The 17,532-nt window shown below is 34.4% G+C and overlaps 2 protein-coding genes and 1 pseudogene across 7 annotated transcripts; 2 read left to right on the forward strand and 1 right to left on the reverse strand.

Annotated features, from left to right (window-relative positions):
- Window positions 1-1,338: 1,338 nt before the first annotated feature.
- Window positions 1,339-3,023, forward strand: LOC111306865 (chaperone protein dnaJ 49 pseudogene; annotated as a pseudogene). Of its 3 annotated transcripts, none has more exons than XR_002692122.2 (2): window positions 1,339-1,416; window positions 2,883-3,023. The product of XR_002692122.2 is annotated as a chaperone protein dnaJ 49 pseudogene, transcript variant X3 (transcript). The 3 variants fall into 3 exon arrangements; XR_016332193.1 differs by lacking the exon at window positions 2,883-3,023 and adding an exon at window positions 1,545-2,848; XR_016332194.1 differs by lacking the exon at window positions 2,883-3,023 and adding an exon at window positions 1,585-2,848.
- Window positions 3,024-4,199: 1,176 nt separating this feature from the next.
- Window positions 4,200-4,935, reverse strand: LOC111306866 (uncharacterized). Its single transcript, XM_022904847.2, has one exon. The coding sequence runs from the start codon at window positions 4,802-4,804 to the stop codon at window positions 4,439-4,441; it is 366 nt and encodes a 121-aa protein (XP_022760582.1). The 5' UTR covers window positions 4,805-4,935; the 3' UTR covers window positions 4,200-4,438.
- A 4,908-nt stretch (window positions 4,936-9,843) lies between these two features.
- On the forward strand, window positions 9,844-17,428 carry LOC111306867 (Transducin/WD40 repeat-like superfamily protein). Of its 3 annotated transcripts, XM_089752035.1 has the most exons (18): window positions 9,844-9,946; window positions 10,554-11,141; window positions 11,562-11,634; window positions 11,844-12,116; window positions 12,280-12,359; window positions 12,471-13,652; window positions 13,922-14,060; window positions 14,538-14,783; window positions 14,892-15,186; window positions 15,399-15,520; window positions 15,703-15,822; window positions 15,927-16,058; window positions 16,148-16,270; window positions 16,355-16,465; window positions 16,545-16,691; window positions 16,772-16,897; window positions 16,974-17,090; window positions 17,206-17,428. In XM_089752035.1, exons 2-18 carry the CDS (start codon window positions 10,699-10,701, stop codon window positions 17,221-17,223), a joined length of 3,747 nt encoding a protein of 1,248 aa, XP_089608161.1. In that variant the 5' UTR covers window positions 9,844-9,946; window positions 10,554-10,698; the 3' UTR covers window positions 17,224-17,428. The 3 variants fall into 3 exon arrangements, with proteins under 3 accessions (XP_089608161.1, XP_022760583.2, XP_022760584.2); XM_022904848.2 differs by lacking the exon at window positions 9,844-9,946 and having other exon boundaries at window positions 10,373-11,141; window positions 11,559-11,634; XM_022904849.2 differs by lacking the exon at window positions 9,844-9,946 and having other exon boundaries at window positions 10,373-11,141.
- The last annotated feature ends 104 nt before the right edge of the window (window positions 17,429-17,532 follow it).

Below are 17,532 nucleotides of genomic sequence, written 5' to 3' on the forward strand. Positions count from 1 at the left end.
TTCAAAAAAATAAAATATTTAATATTTTATTGAATCAACAATTTATAAAATAATTAAATGTTATTTTATAGAAAACTATAAAGTATAAATCAATTTTGATAAAATAATTTTTTAAAAAATTATTAAATAAATTCATTATTTTTTTCCTAATCAATATACATTTATAACATAAAAATCTTTTTAAAATAAGTGATTACAAAATTAATTTTTAAAAATTTTTAGTGGTAAATTTTTTATGGTAATGTTAACTATATTTTTTTATGAGTATAAATTAGTCAAAAAATAATATTAAAAATTATTTTTTTGTGGTGATAAAACTTTCACATCATGGGAATTATATCACTCTTTAATATAGTGATCTTATCACCTTAGTGATTTAAGATCATTGTCATGTAAGATTTTTAAATTACTATAAAATAAGGTGATGTAATAATTAGTGAATACATATTATGATTTTTAAACGAACCACTCTATATAGACACATTCTTAAAGTTGTATTATTTTTTGCTAATTTTAGATATGAAAAATATTAAAAAAATAAAAGTGATGCGTTTAAAATTTTGATAAAAATAATACGTGAGTTTGGCAAAAATTAAAAAATATATATATTTATATTTAATATGTCAACATAAATTGTAAATAATAAATTTTATATTTTACATGTATTTCACATGAAAAATATACTATATAGATATTTGAATTGATAAGTTTAATTATCATTATAATTTTTTTTATTATAAAAATACATGCATTAAAAAAAGGTAAACAAATAAAATAAAGTTAGAAAACACTACTAATTAGTAATTATTAATTAATTAGGCAAAAAATTCCTAGCTCTTTTACGTAGGACTAACAATTCAATCTAAATTCACTGAATTTTGGTATGATCTTATAGTTTTTTTTTTTTTTTTTATTTTCATTGAGTTCTAAGTTGGATCGGATTTTTTTTTAAAACAGTCATAATCGAATTTTATGTAAACTCCATTAGATCCAATATATTTATAATATTTTTTTATTATTTATTTAATTTTATATTTATATATTTTTTATATTTATTTAATTTTATATTTATATTTACCAAATAAAATTTTATATTAAAATAAAATTTATTAATTTTAAATCAAATTAAATCGAATTTAATTTTATAAAAAATATAAAAAATAATTTTTTAAAATTAAATCGGACCAAATTTGAATATTTAAAATATAAAATCAAATCATCGCAACTCTATTGATTGCCATATCTACTTATACTTGATACCTTTGAAAATGACGTGGCGCGGTCTCATTCGATTCCCATAACGTATAAATTTCAAAACCCGGGTCATTCCTCTCTTTCGGGTCAATTCTATTAACCCCATTTCTCTCTGTTTTCCCCTTTCTGCCCTGTTTCGGACTGACACCAACTTTCGATATGGTGAGTCTTCATACTCTCTTTAATTTATCTTTAATTTATAATTAATTTTTTAATTTAAATTTCTATTTTATTCGAAACATTTTAGCTGAATTTTTAATTCCCTAATCCCCATTTCCTTTTTAATTTAGGTGTCTTAGGTGATTAATTTGGAATTTTGTTTCTATTTAGGCTTGTGAAATTTCATTGGGAAATTTAGGGTTTGGACTAGAGAAATTTGGGATTTTTTTAAGAAATTATGGATAGTAATAAAGATGAAGCTTTAAGATGTGTTCACATTGCTGAAGAAGCAATTGCTTCTGGTAACACGGAGCGTGCATTGAAATTCATTAAAATCGCTCAACGCCTTAATCATAGATTATCTGTTGACCAACTTTTGGCTGCTTGTAAAAATCTCAATTCCAGGTCGTCCCCGGTTTCTCCTGTTGATGAAAAGTGTGTTTCAAGTAATGAGAATAAAGGCGGTTCGTCTAAGTTGGATGAGGGTTTGGATGGGGAGAGGAGTTATACTGAGGAACATGTTCAGTTGATTAGGCAGATTAAGAGAAACAAGGATTATTATTCGATTCTTGGTGTAGAAAAGACTTGTTCGGTTGATGAGATTAGGAGAGCATATAAGAAGTTGTTGTTGAAAGTTCATCCGGACAAGAATAAGGCTCCAGGTTCTGATAAGGCGTTTAAGACAGTATGCAAGGCTTTTAAGTGTTTAAGTGATGATGATTTGAGGAGGCAGTATGATCAAGTTGGTTTGGTTGATGAATTTGAGTACAATCAGTGGCATGATGTGAGACAAAGGAGGAGAAGATATGGCCATGATTTGTTTGATGATGATTTTGATCCTGATGAGATATTTAGGTCGTTTTTTGGTCAGGGAGATATGTTTAGGGCATCTCATGTTTACGGGACTAGAGGGATGGGTGGCCATCAGAATGCAGGAGGACCTAATTTCTTGATTCTTCTTCAAATATTGCCATTTTTGTTGATTTTCTTGCTTGCTTTTCTGCCCATTTCGGAGCCTGAGTACTCTTTGTTTAGGAATTACTCCTATCAGGTTCCTAAGGAAACCGAGAAATTTGGAGTGGAATTTTATGTTAAATCATCAGCCTCTGATGTGAACTTTCTCCATGGAAGTCCTGCTCGAGCTAACATCGAGGACAATGTGGTTAAGGATTACAAATATATGCTGTGGTGCTATTGCCACATGGAATGCCAGAAGCGCCATTGGAATAAGAATTTGCCAACTCCTCACTGTAATAAACTACAAAGTCTTGGACTTGCATGAATGTAATATTAACTATAAAATTGTGGCTCTTGTATCTTCTTTATTATGTAGTTTTAGTGTCTAATTGTACATAAGTGTGTTTTAAACCATGTATCTCTGTTTATTTATTTGCTCGCTATATAATATGATGTTACCAATTTGCAGTTTGAATTATACTTAAATATGCCATTTTTTCCTGATTGAATAGGGAATATGACTAGATTCTGCAAAATCATCAACAAGATGTTATGTTGATGGGCATGGAACCCACAACAATTTTTTGGGCATTCTTTTGCCATAGTTGATCATCTGCTAAGATGGTTCTGGACTGATTGCAATGTATGCCAAGGTGCTAATGAGGCTTTGTGGGACACCTTCAAGCCATAATGCTTCTCTTTTGGTAATGTGAATACTACAGTCTGCTGCTTGTACCTAGTATGATTATTGTGCCAATAGAAGGAAATGATAGTTAGCACGAATAATGTAATGGTCTTCAAGATTGTTTCTTTTTGTTGTTTCATTCTTATTGATTTCCAGGGATCTCTATACTTTTTTTTTTGAGATCCATACCTTGGATCCTCCATGTGATTATGTTGGCATTATGTAAAATTTATTGTTCTTTATTCTTCACTTTGCTTAGTTTGAATTGCTTAAATTTTGTTACATATTGCTGCTCTCTGTGAAGACTTTAGGATGGGACTAATCAATGCCTTTGCTTTTTCCCATGGATGTGGCATTAAACACCAATTTCCACCTCCATTTTTAGTTGACTTGTTCCCTAATCTTCTCTCCCTTTTTTTTTTTTTTGCGGGGGGGGGGGGGGTGGGGGGGTGGAATCTTTTCTTGTAGTTGACACTGTAATCTGATTTCTCCACTTATATCATAGGGCCTTAATCTTTTGCAGTATTTCTGCTTTAACTAAGCAAAAAGAAGAAAGCCTGGGCCAACAACTGACAAGTAGGGCTGGCCATGGACGATGCAGGTGGACTGGTAGGTGTTATTTGAACCAACAATTGGAATAAACAAATAAAAAAAATGCAATTAAGATCAAATTTTCAATATATTATGACTTATCATTTTATTTTATTATGGTATTTTGGTTATGCTTTTAATTTCGATAAAATTTGAAAAGAAAAACTAAATTGAAATATTTCATGTATATATACTTATAAAAGGATTGAAGTCTTCTTACGTGAATTCTAAATGTATAAAAAATTATTCATTCAAGGAATTATTTGTATAATATCATTAAAAAAATGCAAATGATGGCGTCACATCCTTTGATAAAGGAATAGCACGTGCCCACGTGCCTCTTTGTAAAGATATCAAGACCAAGAAAAGGGAAAGAGTGAAAGTCAGTCCAAAAGGGAGCCTCAATAAAACGACAAAAAAAGAGTTTAGACTGAGCTATCGCTGCAGCACCGTCGCAACCACCGTGTTACCGCCCGGACAACAACCACATGCACCGATAATTAACAGTTATTCAGAGAAAAAACAACTATATGCATATAATTAAACAGTGAGATTCTATAATATCAGTTAAAATTTTCATAGTTCCATTTTTAAATGACAACAATGCTCTCAATTTCTCATATCCCCCCGTAGATACACCCTTTCATCACTTGGGTAGTCACGTAAAATCACAAAAATATACAAAATGATAAACAAAGTCTACTTACTATACCGCATACAAAAACTGAAACCCCCCCCCCCCCCCCCCAGATCGAAGCTGTCATTTATCATCGACGGTACTGTGATCTGAGTTCAATCCTCCGAGTCATCACCACCGCCAAAGATGGAAACACGATGCCAAAGCAAGAACAAGATGAGGACAAGAAAGAGGGCAACACCAACAGGGGAGCCACTGACTCGATGGATAGTGTCAGGCTCACCAGTGGACGAGAAAATGGTGGAGACAAAGGAGGCACGATCCGAGGAAAGGAACTGGATTGTGAGAAGGAGAATGATGGGCAAAAGAAGAAGACCCACCGGACTTAAAAGCTCGGAAATGGCTTCAGTTATGGCTTCACCTTGGTCACCAAACAGGAATGGAGCTAACACCACGATACCTACCACCACTGCTAGTATTACTCCATGGGGTGCACCTCCGCCTTGTCTTTCTGGAAACATTGTGGTTTCGTACGGTCTGGTTTTGGTTCTTTTCAAGGTTTTTATTGGGCTTGTAAGGAAGGAAAGTGAAGGAAAAATGCGAGGTCGAAACCTGAAATGGGGTGGGGGCGACGCGTTGTACCTAGGTTTTTCTTTTTGTTTACTTGGGGGAGATCAAAAAGTAATATGGGTAGTTCAACTGTTCACAACCATGTTTGTACGTGTGAAGATGGGACTTTCATTATTTTTTTAATTGGGCACTCCTGCTTCCATCATCCATGCACTCATCAATAAAGTAAGATTTCGACTTTTTTTAATTATTTTAAATTTATGATGAAAAACAATAAAAATACGAAAGTGATATCTTCTATAATTTTAATAAAATTTTATATAAATATGATAATAATTAAAAATGCATATTTTATATTAAATTATAATAAAATAATTTTTATATTTTATATGTATTTAACTTGAAATAAATATGAATATAAAAATAATTAAATTTATATTTTATGAACCATAAGTTTTTTCTTTTTTAATTTGAAAAATAGCAAATGTGAAATATTTTACTAACAATAATTAATTAGATCGATGAAAAGAAAAAAAAATTTCAATTAAAATTTAAACTTATGAAAAATATTTAAAAATAAAATTTTAAATTTCATCTAAATATTTCCTTTCCTCTTAAATGCATACGACGAGCAAAAGCAGTATAATTTTTCGCGTAGGCAGGATTTGAAGCCGGTAGGAGCACCGGCTCCATGGGGTGGTTCATAATTCAAGCTTGAAATTGTACGGAAAGATGGGTCATTCACCTTTGTTTTTTTTTTTTTTTTTTGGGTTTTGCTAGAAGTAACCGAGTATTTTCTACTTGGTTAAAACGAAGACTTATTTGAGTAGTCGTTGTTTGTTTTGTGGAAACAAAGTCAAAGCTAGGGATAGTTCCTTCCAATGGCCGGGGCGACTCGGCGTACGTACGTGTGTGGAAAGCTTCCAAGTCATTTCACCCATGGCTGCTTTGCCATTGTACTACAGTTGTATAGGAAACATAGCTTGGCACAAGCAGCATTTAACCAAATATTCCCATAGCTTAGACTACTCCCGTGGATGCCCAGTGAGAGGGGGTTATGGTCCAATGCTGCCGTTAATCAGAGCCATAGCCACTATAATTCTTCAGCTTACTTTGTATCAGAACCATAGCTGCAGCAGCTTGCTCATTATTTTGGTTTCATGTTATGGCGAAAGAGAATACATGAGAAAAGTTGGAAGGGTGGTTTCTATAGTCAATAAAGCCATTGAAGGGTATTTTGACTCTTAGGTTACATGCAGATGCATGTGGGAACCTCACTGCTAGTTGAGTAAAGTTAGGAAGGTTTCAATGTTTGGAAGATCAATTAAGCCTTCATTTGAATAATTATAATCTTTTCTATCTTAAATTCCATTTCGGTAAGGTTAAAAATAACTGTAGAAATAAAATTAATTACTATAATACTAAAATTAAAAGTATTGATGAGATATGTGTGATGAAGTAAAAATGAAAAATGATTATTAAAAACTTATGATTATAATGCAAAAATGAAAAAAAAAAAAAGAAGAATCAGGATAAAATTGAAAAATAAGTGTGACAGGACTACATAATTTTCACTTTGCTCACTGGCATTAATCATACCTCAAAAATGAAATCCAAATGAAAAAATGATGCGTTTGAAGTGAAAAAGATCAGTAAATCTCACCTCATTGAAGGTTCGGTGAGATCTAAATACAGCCTTAGTAATAATAAGATTGGAGAAACTTTTCTTCAATGACCAAAAATACTATCTAATTGTGACCAAGTGTTCATTTCCATTTCTTCTCTTTTAGCAGAGTTTGTGTGGTATTTTATAAGATCAATTGGTAACAATTTGAAGAGTTTATAGCATTTGCAGATCATGAGAGTAAGAAAATCTATAATTTGATGATAATTAAAGAGCAAAATTGGGCAATCTGTGCCAATAGCAAGTGGACAATTTAGTACTACATGGTGCAGAGTAAATAAATAATTGCAGTTAGATTGGATCCCACACCACATGCCACAAAGAAACATTTCTTTTTCTAATTCCTATGCTATGATCTTATGAAAAAAATTGGAAAAAAATAAACTTTTTTAATTTACAGTATCACCTCTATGATTACATTAATTTTTTTAACTTAGGCCACACCCCATTACTGACGGTTTTGAACCATGAATCTGAAACACAATCCTTAGGTTTCTCTTATAATAACATGTTGGATAGCTGCTAATGAGTGTCAGATACTTATCATCTGATCAACAGCCAACATAGAAGTTTGAAGATGGCTAGGTATTTCAGTATCATGAAACCTTATAATCAATCTTTAACCATATAGCTCTCATATATGGCGGTCCTGGATTTCGGGTGAGACTTGGATCCAGGTCCGGTTATGTATCCGATACATATACATTCATCATATACTAAGTTTATATATATATATATATATTAAGAAGGTCGGATCTCCGTACCCGTACGAGTACTTAAAAATAAAATGCAGAGTCGAAGCAACATAGCAGACAGCGAAATGATGTATTTCAGTAGCTTCGGTAGAATCATTATTTGGATGGGAAATAGGAAGCAGAAAGAACCTTAGTTAAAAGCGAAATAATCCAACCCAAGGCAGATGCTAGAGTGAACAATTGAGGCTGCATGACTAAAACAGAAGGAAGAATTGTTTTAAGCACTAACTTTATTAATCAATCACACATTGCAAGGATGCAACAAGTCTGTCCATGACATTCTTCAAAACAAGAACCATAATTGTGAGGATCATTCTGAATATCAGCACATTTTCCATCTTACAGCAAACTGAGTCCATAAGCACATTGTTTGAGGCATTCAATGGTTAAAAAGACGTTGTGCTTATTTCTCTATTAGAGGCCGCTAACAAACAACTTGAAGTATTTTAAATATTTGAGTCGATTTGATATGTTTAATATTATAACAGTTTGGTTATGTCATTGATATCTTTTATTGGTCTTTTTATTATTTATAAATATGAATATTCATGTATTATCATTTCAAATTTTATTTTGTTTTCATTTTTAATTTTTCATACTTTTCAATTTTTTTTATCTTAATATTTGATTTACGCGTCAAAATACGATTACACTTCCTACCTTTGCACCTCAATGCTTTTTTTTTTTTTTTTTTTTTATCTTTCCAAGAAGACCCCAAAATCGGAACTCAGCACAAACACACATGTCCAACCACAAGTTCCACAGTTCAAAACTGTGGAAAACAACAAGTGCTACTACCCAAACGATTCTTCTCACGATCCATTAAAATATTAGTATCTCTAGCACATGATAACACCCTTTTCCGTCCACTCAAAGCAGCTTGAGAAAAGTTCAAATGTGTTGGAACAACAGGCTCCTGCAGCAAACTAAGTTCCCTTCCATCAGCAACCCCATTACGGGTTTCAGTTAACACTAGGATAAGGAAAAGCTGACAAGAATTTGCAGAAAGCATGTGAAATTATTATAATTTTAAAAATGTGATGCTTTAGTATAAGTTCAAAAAGCTTTTTTGCTCTTGCAATAGCTTATGAGAGATATCCTAAATTTGACAAAATTTCCAAAGAATTACAATGTGGTAGGCCTGGCCCATGACCATGATATTTTATTCTCTTTTGTGTGTCACAGCCCTCACAAGAGAAAGCTATTACCTGTTTTTTCTCTATTAAACTAGATAATGATAGGGTTACATGCATGTGATTCGGATCCAACGTTGAAAACGCCTCTGTATGTTCTTGGAAATAAAAGAAAAAAATTGAGCCCGTGACAGATAAAGGTCTAATCCATCTGTAAGTGGGGTCCGCCAGGGGTAGCATTACATCAAAATTTGGCCTTGCAGTCATTGATTCAATGCCTTATTTGTTCCCAAAATGAACCAGAAGAAAGCTACAAGATTTCACTAAAGATCTAATTGATGCTACCCAACACAACAGATACTATTTTTTGGTAAATTCATAGGAAGATTAACAAATGTTCATTTAAGTATTCATGTGAAGATGTTCCTTTTTCCAGCAAAAATTTCTTTAAAATTTAGATCAAGATGTTTTTGTTGTTAAATAAAAGTATGTGTGATTGTCATTGTTTCACATTGACAGGAGATACAGAACAAATTTAGAGGGTCATAGCGTTCTATCCTATACACTCAATATGTCACTCTCATGACAGCCTCATAAATGCTATCAAAGTTGGCCTCCATCAAGCCAAACAAAAGTAGAATGTAGATTACCAGAGCTGCTATGTTAGCTCAACTGGATCAGACCCACAATAAAGAAATTCGGGATCATCTTAGAAATGATCATAGGAAATGTTAGAAATTTATCTAACATTAATTGAAGCTATTATCATGATTCCATTGTCACTTCATTTGTAAATGGTAGGAATACAAATGGTCGACAGACCAGTGATGGGATAAACCCAATGTTGCAGTGAAATCTTCTGAGAGGTCAACATCTGCTATCTGTAGTTTGGAACTGAATACAAGGAAAAAAAAAAGGGTAAAAGCAATTTTGTTTTGATACCCTCCAAAGTTCTACCAAGGTAAAAGGACAAAATAGCATCTTGTTTACATCTGCAAAGTCCTTGGTGAACAGATTTAGAATACTTAGAATAAATCTGGTATATTAAGTACTAAGTTTATACTTAAAACAGTTGAACTACATACTGAAGTTTACCATTTTTACTAAGCTAAAGTTTAAAAGTTTTCAGGTTTCTGGTGACATCAGTAGACTGTTTTTTGAAGTTAGATGTCCAAACTCCAAGTTATGTTATTTGAATTCGAAGGTGAGTGTCATATATAAGTACGTGTCCAACATGGATATGCCTAATTTTTTTTTTAAAGTTTTTTCATTTATTTGGAGAGTTGGACTTTCTTACTCATGTCCATTGAATATGTGTTTGACACGAGTACAAGGAAAATGAAGAGTGGAAGCAACATAAACTCTAAGCCTAAAGGGTGTTTAAATATTTAAGAACAGATTGATAATCCCATTTCAATAATGCAAGAATCAGGAAGAATCCTGGCCCGTGAGAAAAGGCAAAGAAAAATATAGAACGTAGTACAATTATGGTACTAGGGCTAATGCTGATGAAGAAAAAAGGTATAATCAAATCCAAGTAATCTCTATTAGTACAGCTAAAATCGTGTATTATCAAATTTTAATAATCCAATCAATGTCAATAATTATGTAAAATTGGGGCTTTTGCTTTTCTAAATTATGTTTAGCAACAAACAGATTTTGGAAATGATATGATAAAAACAAGTAACAGATAAATGCAAAAGAATGCCTGTTTTCTTTCTTGTTTGTTTTTTTCTCTTCTTTCCATTCCCGAAAGGATGCAACGGTCAATTTTTTGTCTGTAGCAGCTATGGGAAAAAAAATGGAGGGACCATGAAATGTTTGGAATTTGGCTGGAATTGTCACGGGATATTGTTACGAACCTTCACCAATCCGCAACTCTTCTATGTCATTCTCTTCCTCTTTCCCTTCCTTTATCTTCTGTACGGTTGTGAACTTTCCTTCCTCAAGCAACTAAGATGTCTTTCATGGCTCCCATTTCTCCTCCTTTGTTTGCTTCATCTTATGAACATGATAGACCAGACCTTGAATTCATAAGGGTAGTTGTGAATTCAATCAACCAATACATTTGTGCATTGATAACCGATAATGAAACTAGGAATTCTCTGAGATTGAAATGCACTTCCAGGCTAAATTTCCAAAAGCAGGAGTTTTTCGAATTCTCTGAGCATGCGATCCTGTCAAATCTATATTGGGGCATTGACAGCATTGAAGCTGCATTCCAGGCAAAGTTGCAAGAAGAGAGAACTTGTCGGCTAAAGAATTCGGAGAAAATGCTTCAGGTTCCAGCTTTGCTTGATGAACAAGGAATCACTGCTGGAATTTCAAATGAGTTTTTGGTTTGTTGCTCCTACTTTTACCTGTCGGTAGTTAAGAATCTGCAGAATGATCAGTTGCAGGCTGCTTTGCATTTTCTCCAAGCTCTGTTGGTCTCACCAGTACTTGTTCGAAAAGAATTCGCCTCAGAACTCTGCGAAAGCCTTTTCCTTTCCTTCACCAAGTTTGAGACAGAAGAAATAGGTGGAACGAGACGACTGCAATCTGCTTCCAGCAAGGATTTTGCTAGGGACAACCTTAGCGCATCGACAAGGCAGATGGCAAGGAGATACAGAGATTGGTTAATGTATTATCAGGTCATGTTATATGGGGAGACAACTCAGCCACAATACAGATGCAGTGATATTCAGTCCTCTGATTATGAATCAAAGAATTTCAGGTAAGTTCTCTTATGATATACTTGATAACATTATAGGGAAATGTCGTATACTAACCTAATGATCAATCCATTTTAAGTTTGTAACATGATTCAGTCCTCAGCTTGTAGAAAACTGATAAGAGTAATGATTCAATCAGCACAGGAAGGACTCCACTTAAACTGCTATTCAGTTTTGTGCTTCATGCTGTCTAGTTAACACTAGATATCGGCAGTAGCCTGGAAACTTACCTGATATTCGTTTTTGCTAGAACTCAGCATGAATAACATGAATATCCATTAATTAATCATCGTCATTAATGTTTTTCCTTTTAAGATGAAAGTAAAAAATTCACTTAGAATTGGATTACTTGTAAAAACAGGATTATTAAGACTATAATGTTCCTTTCACATCTCATTATTATTCTGTTAATATATAAGCAGCCATGAGGTAGCCAGCAGCACAGAATCTTCAACGTCAGCTGAGCACCGATATAGAGGGCAGACGAATTTTAAGGTATGCGACCATGCCTTTGTTTATTGCGAGCTTCCAATCAGACTCAATTTAGGTCTCAGAAGAAGAGATTCAGATTTCTTATCATATACTGATGCAACAACTGAGTTCTGAAACCAAGTTCTAAAATTACATATATTAACCATGTAAAGCAGAACATATATCTTGGACTGACCAAATTTTGTTTTCTTGTCTGGTAAAAACTAATACAGTTTGAGAAGGTTCATCCACTTGATCCTCGAGAAGATATAACTAGGAGCATGACATACGAAACCCAGGCATCCAGAAAAGATAAAGACAGTCAAGTTCATAGAAAAGCTATAAAGGACTGGGATCACATTCCAAGGTTGAAACTTCAAAGCATGCAGCTATACAGGAACCAAAGTATCAAACGCCTGCAGGATGTGCTGAAGGAATCCCAGTCAGATACACCAACTTCAGTAAACTCAGGCTATACCGATTTTGAGGATGCAAATGATTTGGAGGTGATCTTTCAAACGACATTATCAATGCTGGATACATGCCTAATTACCTATTCTTGTTTCCCATTTTTCCCATCCCATTTTCCCTTTGGCTTGAATTCCAGTAATTGTTCAAGAACTTCAATTGCATAATCACATAATTCTCACTATCCTCTGCCTGAATCAGGAGAACATGGAGGACAGTACAACCTTGTTTAATACTGCAAAAATAGATGCTGATGACCAAGAACAAGCAAGTTATGATCAGTTCGGTAGACATTTATAATACATTTTATTTTCAATGCTAAGCCTTCTACAGATGATCAAAATGTATATTTTTTCTGATATCTGCCAATTCAATTGTGCTGACCTACACAGGACGCTGCAACCTCCTAATGGCACACTAGGCCAAGAGTACAAAGCAATAATGTTTCCTCAAGTTCCTGAGGATGAGTGTCCACCACAGGAAGATGTCAATCAAGCAAACATTGCCAAATATTTTCCTGAGAGATTGTTCAGATCTTTCAATGATTTAAATCTATCCATGTTAGAAATTGGAGACAAGAAAGGAAACACATTTCACCATGTAGAAGATGCTCAGAGACAATTAGAGCCACAAAGGATCCGGCTCTTTGAACAGATAGAACCAACCTATCGTCGGAGCAAAAGCTTGATTCAGATGAAGCAAGAAATGACTGCTGCAAAGGAGAAGCTGGACTCACATTGCTGGGGAAAGTATAGTGAATTATGCCTATCTTTGAGAAGAGATTCTAAGAGTGAATTATTGGAGATAATCGAGAATGCAGTTTCAAAACTATGTTTGTCAGATGAATTTGAGAAATCGGGCAAAGATTATGCTGTTGAAGTCATAGCTATTTACAGAATGTTGAACAATAAACAAGGCGTGAAGTACACAATGTTAAAGGATGTGATTCTGGACCAACTGCTGATAGCTGTTTCAACTTCCAAAGAGGAAACAGTGATAAGAGCATCAGTTACTGTACTAACAACCATCATTTCAGCAAACATATCACTCATAGAGGATATCAAGAGGAAGGGTTTACAATTGACTGATCTAGCAAGGGCCCTAAAACACAATGTGCATGAGGCAGCTACCCTTATATATTTAATAAGGCCATCTCCTGCGGAAATAAAGACTTTAGAGCTCTTACCGACACTTGTGGAGGTAATTTGCACCTCAAACAGTTATAGATGTATGCTACAAAAGTCACTTATGCTGACACCGCCTGCAGCATCACTGATGATTATTGAAGTACTAGTAACTGCATTTGACTATGCTACAAATAACATGCACTTAGCAGCAATAAACTCTCCTCGTGTCCTATCTGGACTCCTAGATGTTGCAAGGAATCATAGCTTGGAAGAACATATTTCTTTGGCTACAATTCTTGTAAAGTGTATGCAGTTTGATGGACAGTGCAGAAAACATATATCTCAAGTTATTCCAGTGGCTCCATTTATCAATTTGCTACAAAGTAAAGAGAAGCGTGCATGGTTCATGGCACTTGAATTTTTTCACGAGATCCTTCGCATTCCACGGTATGAGCAATTACTTTGATAGTTATATGTAATCTGTAAACTTTGGTAGGATGGAATAGAAGACATGACAGTATAACCACATGTAGCTAACACTAACTTTGTCTAAATGTATACAACTAGATTATTTATAGTTATATATTATATATGAAAGCACAGAATCACATGCTTATCATCAATTTGTACAGACATTAAACAGAAGAATTTATTAGAGCAGCAACTTGTCTAAGAGGGCATTCTCAGATTTCTGTAACTACATTTTCCTTTTTCAGGTCATCAGCCATTAGCCTATTGCAGCAGATACAGAATGGAGGCATCAATATTATGGACATATTAATGACTTGTGTTTGCCAATTGCCACCTGACTACCAACTTCTGGCAGCAAATTTGTTGCTTCAATTAGACACACTGGTAAAGTCATTGACACCGCTGATATTTTTAGTCCTATTTTTTAGCACAATTGAAATTGGATAACTTAAATTTTCAGGCGAATAAATGTAGATCATGTACCAATAAAGTGACTTCACTCAAACTTGTTTAGAATGTAATAAAATGAATGTTGATCCATCTGTACTCCTGACATAATTTGTCTATCTTTTATAAAAAAGTCTTAATCGTGTTTGTTTCAAAATCGGACTAATTATTCGTATCCTCACTTATCTGATAGACTCAACTCTCAGCATTACAAACCTATTCTTTAAAATGACTAATTATTTTCTAGGAAGGACAACTTTTGAGGTAAAATATTGGATAGATACAAGTAGAATAAAAAACTATCTCACATTTTAACTAGGTAATGTTGTTTCTATCATGGCCAGGTACTATAAGATCAGATAAAACCAGACTAATATTCCTTAACTGACATAGCCATTTAACAAATCTTTGCAGGAAAACTCAACTGGTAAAAGCATGTTCAGAGAAGAGGCTATGAAGGTCCTCCTTCAGTCAATAGCATCTGAAGAAAGCTCAAATTCACAGCTATTGTCAGCATTCATTCTTTCAAATATTGGTGGAACTTATTCTTGGACAGGGGAATCATATACAGTAGCATGGCTAGTGAAAAAGGCAGGTTTAACCTCCTTGTATCATCGAAACATGATAAGAAACTTTGATTGGTTGGACCAGAGCCTGCAGGTAAGATGCTAAAAGGAGAATGCAGTGTAGCTTATAACTATCAGATGTGATTATTGGTGCCAAGGAGGTGAATATATTTAAATTTGATGACAAATGTTCAACTTGCAGGATGCAGGAATTGATTTATGGTGCAGCAAGATTGCAAGAAGCATCTGTGAATTTGGGAAACCGGCATTCGTTGCTTTACAAAAAGGACTAAAGAGTGAGATAAAGACCGTTGCTCGGGATTCTCTCACAACCATTGCATGGCTCGGTTGTGAAATTTCCAAAAGTCCAAATAGGCTTAGATATTCAGCATGTGAGATCTTACTCGGTGAAGTTGAGAAATTTTTGCATCCTGGAGTGGACCTTGAAGAAAGACTTCTAGCATGCCTATGCATCTATAACTATGCTTCTGGAAAAGGTAAACAACAACAATTTCATTAAGCAAATAGCAGAAAAGATTAGTAGAAAAAAATTGAAATTAGCTCCACACCATGAATATGATAAATCAATATTCAATATCCAATATGAATCAAGATCACAATAAATCTTCACGCAATCGCAAGTGACACGGTAGGTGAGGGAGAAGTATACAATCATGTTGATCTATTTAGATGCATTTTCTTTCTTCAGGGATGAAGAAACTAATTCACTTTTCGGAGGGAGTACGAGAATCACTGAGACGATTTTCAAATGTAATCTGGATGGCGGAGGAACTACATAGAGTAGCTGACTTCTACCTGTCCAAAAGATCGGTTGGTGTTCTTGAGGAAATCTTAAGGCATAACTGTGTAATCATGCCATCTAAACAATAAAATGGACTATTAAATGTAGGATCAGAAAAGAAACTGTTAGTTTGGTATCCTTAGCAAACATCAACCATGGATGTTCATCTATTTATCTAACTCTAACCCTCTCCTTTCAATGGCGAGAGCAGCGTATTTCTTGCGTTCACACACAAATTCTAGAGGCAAGTCACAAATACAGTGGAGCTGTAACAGCCCTCATCTACTACAAGGGAATGCTTTATGGTGGATACTCTGATGGTTCAATAAAGGTATGGCCACCAGCTCCAACAAAAAGCACTTTTCTGGTGATTCAAAGTTAACTAAAGAATTAATATGGAGCCAACATAATCACCAGAAGGGGTTGATTGAATAGGTATGGGATGTCAGATCGCGATCAGCCACGCTTTTATGGGATGTGAAGGAGCACAAGAAGGCAGTAACATGCTTTTCCCTCTTTGAACCAGGGGAGAGCCTTTTAAGTGGATCTGCTGATAAGACAATTAAGGTATGTTAAACCCCTTGTCCTTCTTGTTTTCTACTATTTACATGGACGGTTACTAATTATTCTCAAAATGCACCACATTCCTTTGTCAGGTTTGGCAGATGGTCCAAAAGAAATTGCAGTGCATTGAAGTTATAGCAACAAAGGAACCAATTCAAAAGTTAGAAACATATGGGCAAATGATATTTGTGATCACCCAAGGCCATCGTATTAAGGTAACAAGTGATAAAAAATAAGAACAGCTAACAAATATGGACTATTTGAGAGATACAATTCTTTAATTCTTTCTTCTTCTGCAGGTTTTTGATTCATTAAGAACAGTTAATGGTATCTGCAAAAGCAAAAGTGTGAAGTGCATGAGGGTGGTTCGGGGAAGGATTTATGCAGGCTGCATGGATTCAAGCATTCAGGTTAGATAAAGGACCTTCAAATTTGATACAAATTTATGAAGCAATTGAAACCTCTAGTTACATAAATCACTCTTCCCAGGAGATATCTATAGCTAGTAACCATGAGAGGGAGATCAAAGCACCAGTAAAAAAATGGAGAATGCATAGCAAGCCCATCAATTCAATCATCGTGTACAGAGACTGGCTTTACTGTGCAAGTTCAATGGTTGAAGGTTCCAATATCAGGGTAACAACTAAATACTTCATATATCGAAAAACCGGTACACTGAACAAGAGCCTAGATATGATTTAAAGACTATGGTGCAGGAATGGAGAAGAAACTCGGAGCCCCAAATGTCAATGGCACCAGAGAAAGGAGCAAACATACTGGCAATGGAAATAGTGGAAGATTTCATATACTTAAATTGCAGCTCATCAGCAAACAGTCTTCAGGTACATGATTAGGATCAACATACAAAAAATTTGTTTTCACATTTCATTACTACTTATTGTGCCTTTTTGTGAACAGATTTGGTTGAGAGGAACACAACAGAAAGTGGGGAGAATATCAGCAGGAAGTAGGATAACAAGCCTCATCACTGCCAATGACATTGTACTATGTGGTACAGAATCAGGGTTAATCAAGGTTTGAAATCTTAAAATTTTAATCCAAATCATCAAACTTTCAGATTCTATCAATCCAGATTCTGTATCCAAGCCTGATGTTTTTACTCTAATTTCCAAATCCCTTTTATGAACAGGGCTGGATCCCCCTCTAGCTGAGAACCAATATCTCAAAAGCTCTGGCATAGAAAATATACATAGAAAAGAGGATTTGAGCTGTCATACCATTGTTATCAATCCAAAGAATGTCATTTATGTACAGTTATGTTATGTAATCATAGTAGCCAAAGAATGCCATTGTTTATATCACATATGGAGATCAAAGAATTAATTAATGCATATCATATATATTTCACCGTATATTCCCTTTCTCCTTGCAGTTCCAAAGCATCAAATCTCAAAACAATATAAACCAAATTAAGCATCAAATTGAGCATTACCCACATGAGTTAGTCCATTCGGTT

The sequence above is a fragment of the Durio zibethinus genome, chromosome 22 (genome assembly GCF_047325235.1).
Source record: "Durio zibethinus cultivar Kanyao isolate XHJ-2024 chromosome 22, ASM4732523v1, whole genome shotgun sequence".
NCBI lineage: Eukaryota > Viridiplantae > Streptophyta > Magnoliopsida > Malvales > Malvaceae > Durio > Durio zibethinus.

Bases quoted from the DNA above. Each gene is read 5' to 3' on its own strand.
- LOC111306866 (XM_022904847.2), bottom strand. From the start codon at position 4,804: ATGTTTCCAGAAAGACAAGGCGGAGGTGCACCCCATGGAGTAATACTA.
- LOC111306867 (XM_022904848.2), top strand. From the start codon at position 10,384: ATGTCTTTCATGGCTCCCATTTCTCCTCCTTTGTTTGCTTCATCTTAT. The intron at 11,635-11,843 runs GTATGCGACCAT...AAACTAATACAG, and splicing joins GAGGGCAGACGAATTTTAAG to TTTGAGAAGGTTCATCCACT. The intron at 14,784-14,891 runs GTAAGATGCTAA...TTCAACTTGCAG, and splicing joins GGTTGGACCAGAGCCTGCAG to GATGCAGGAATTGATTTATG.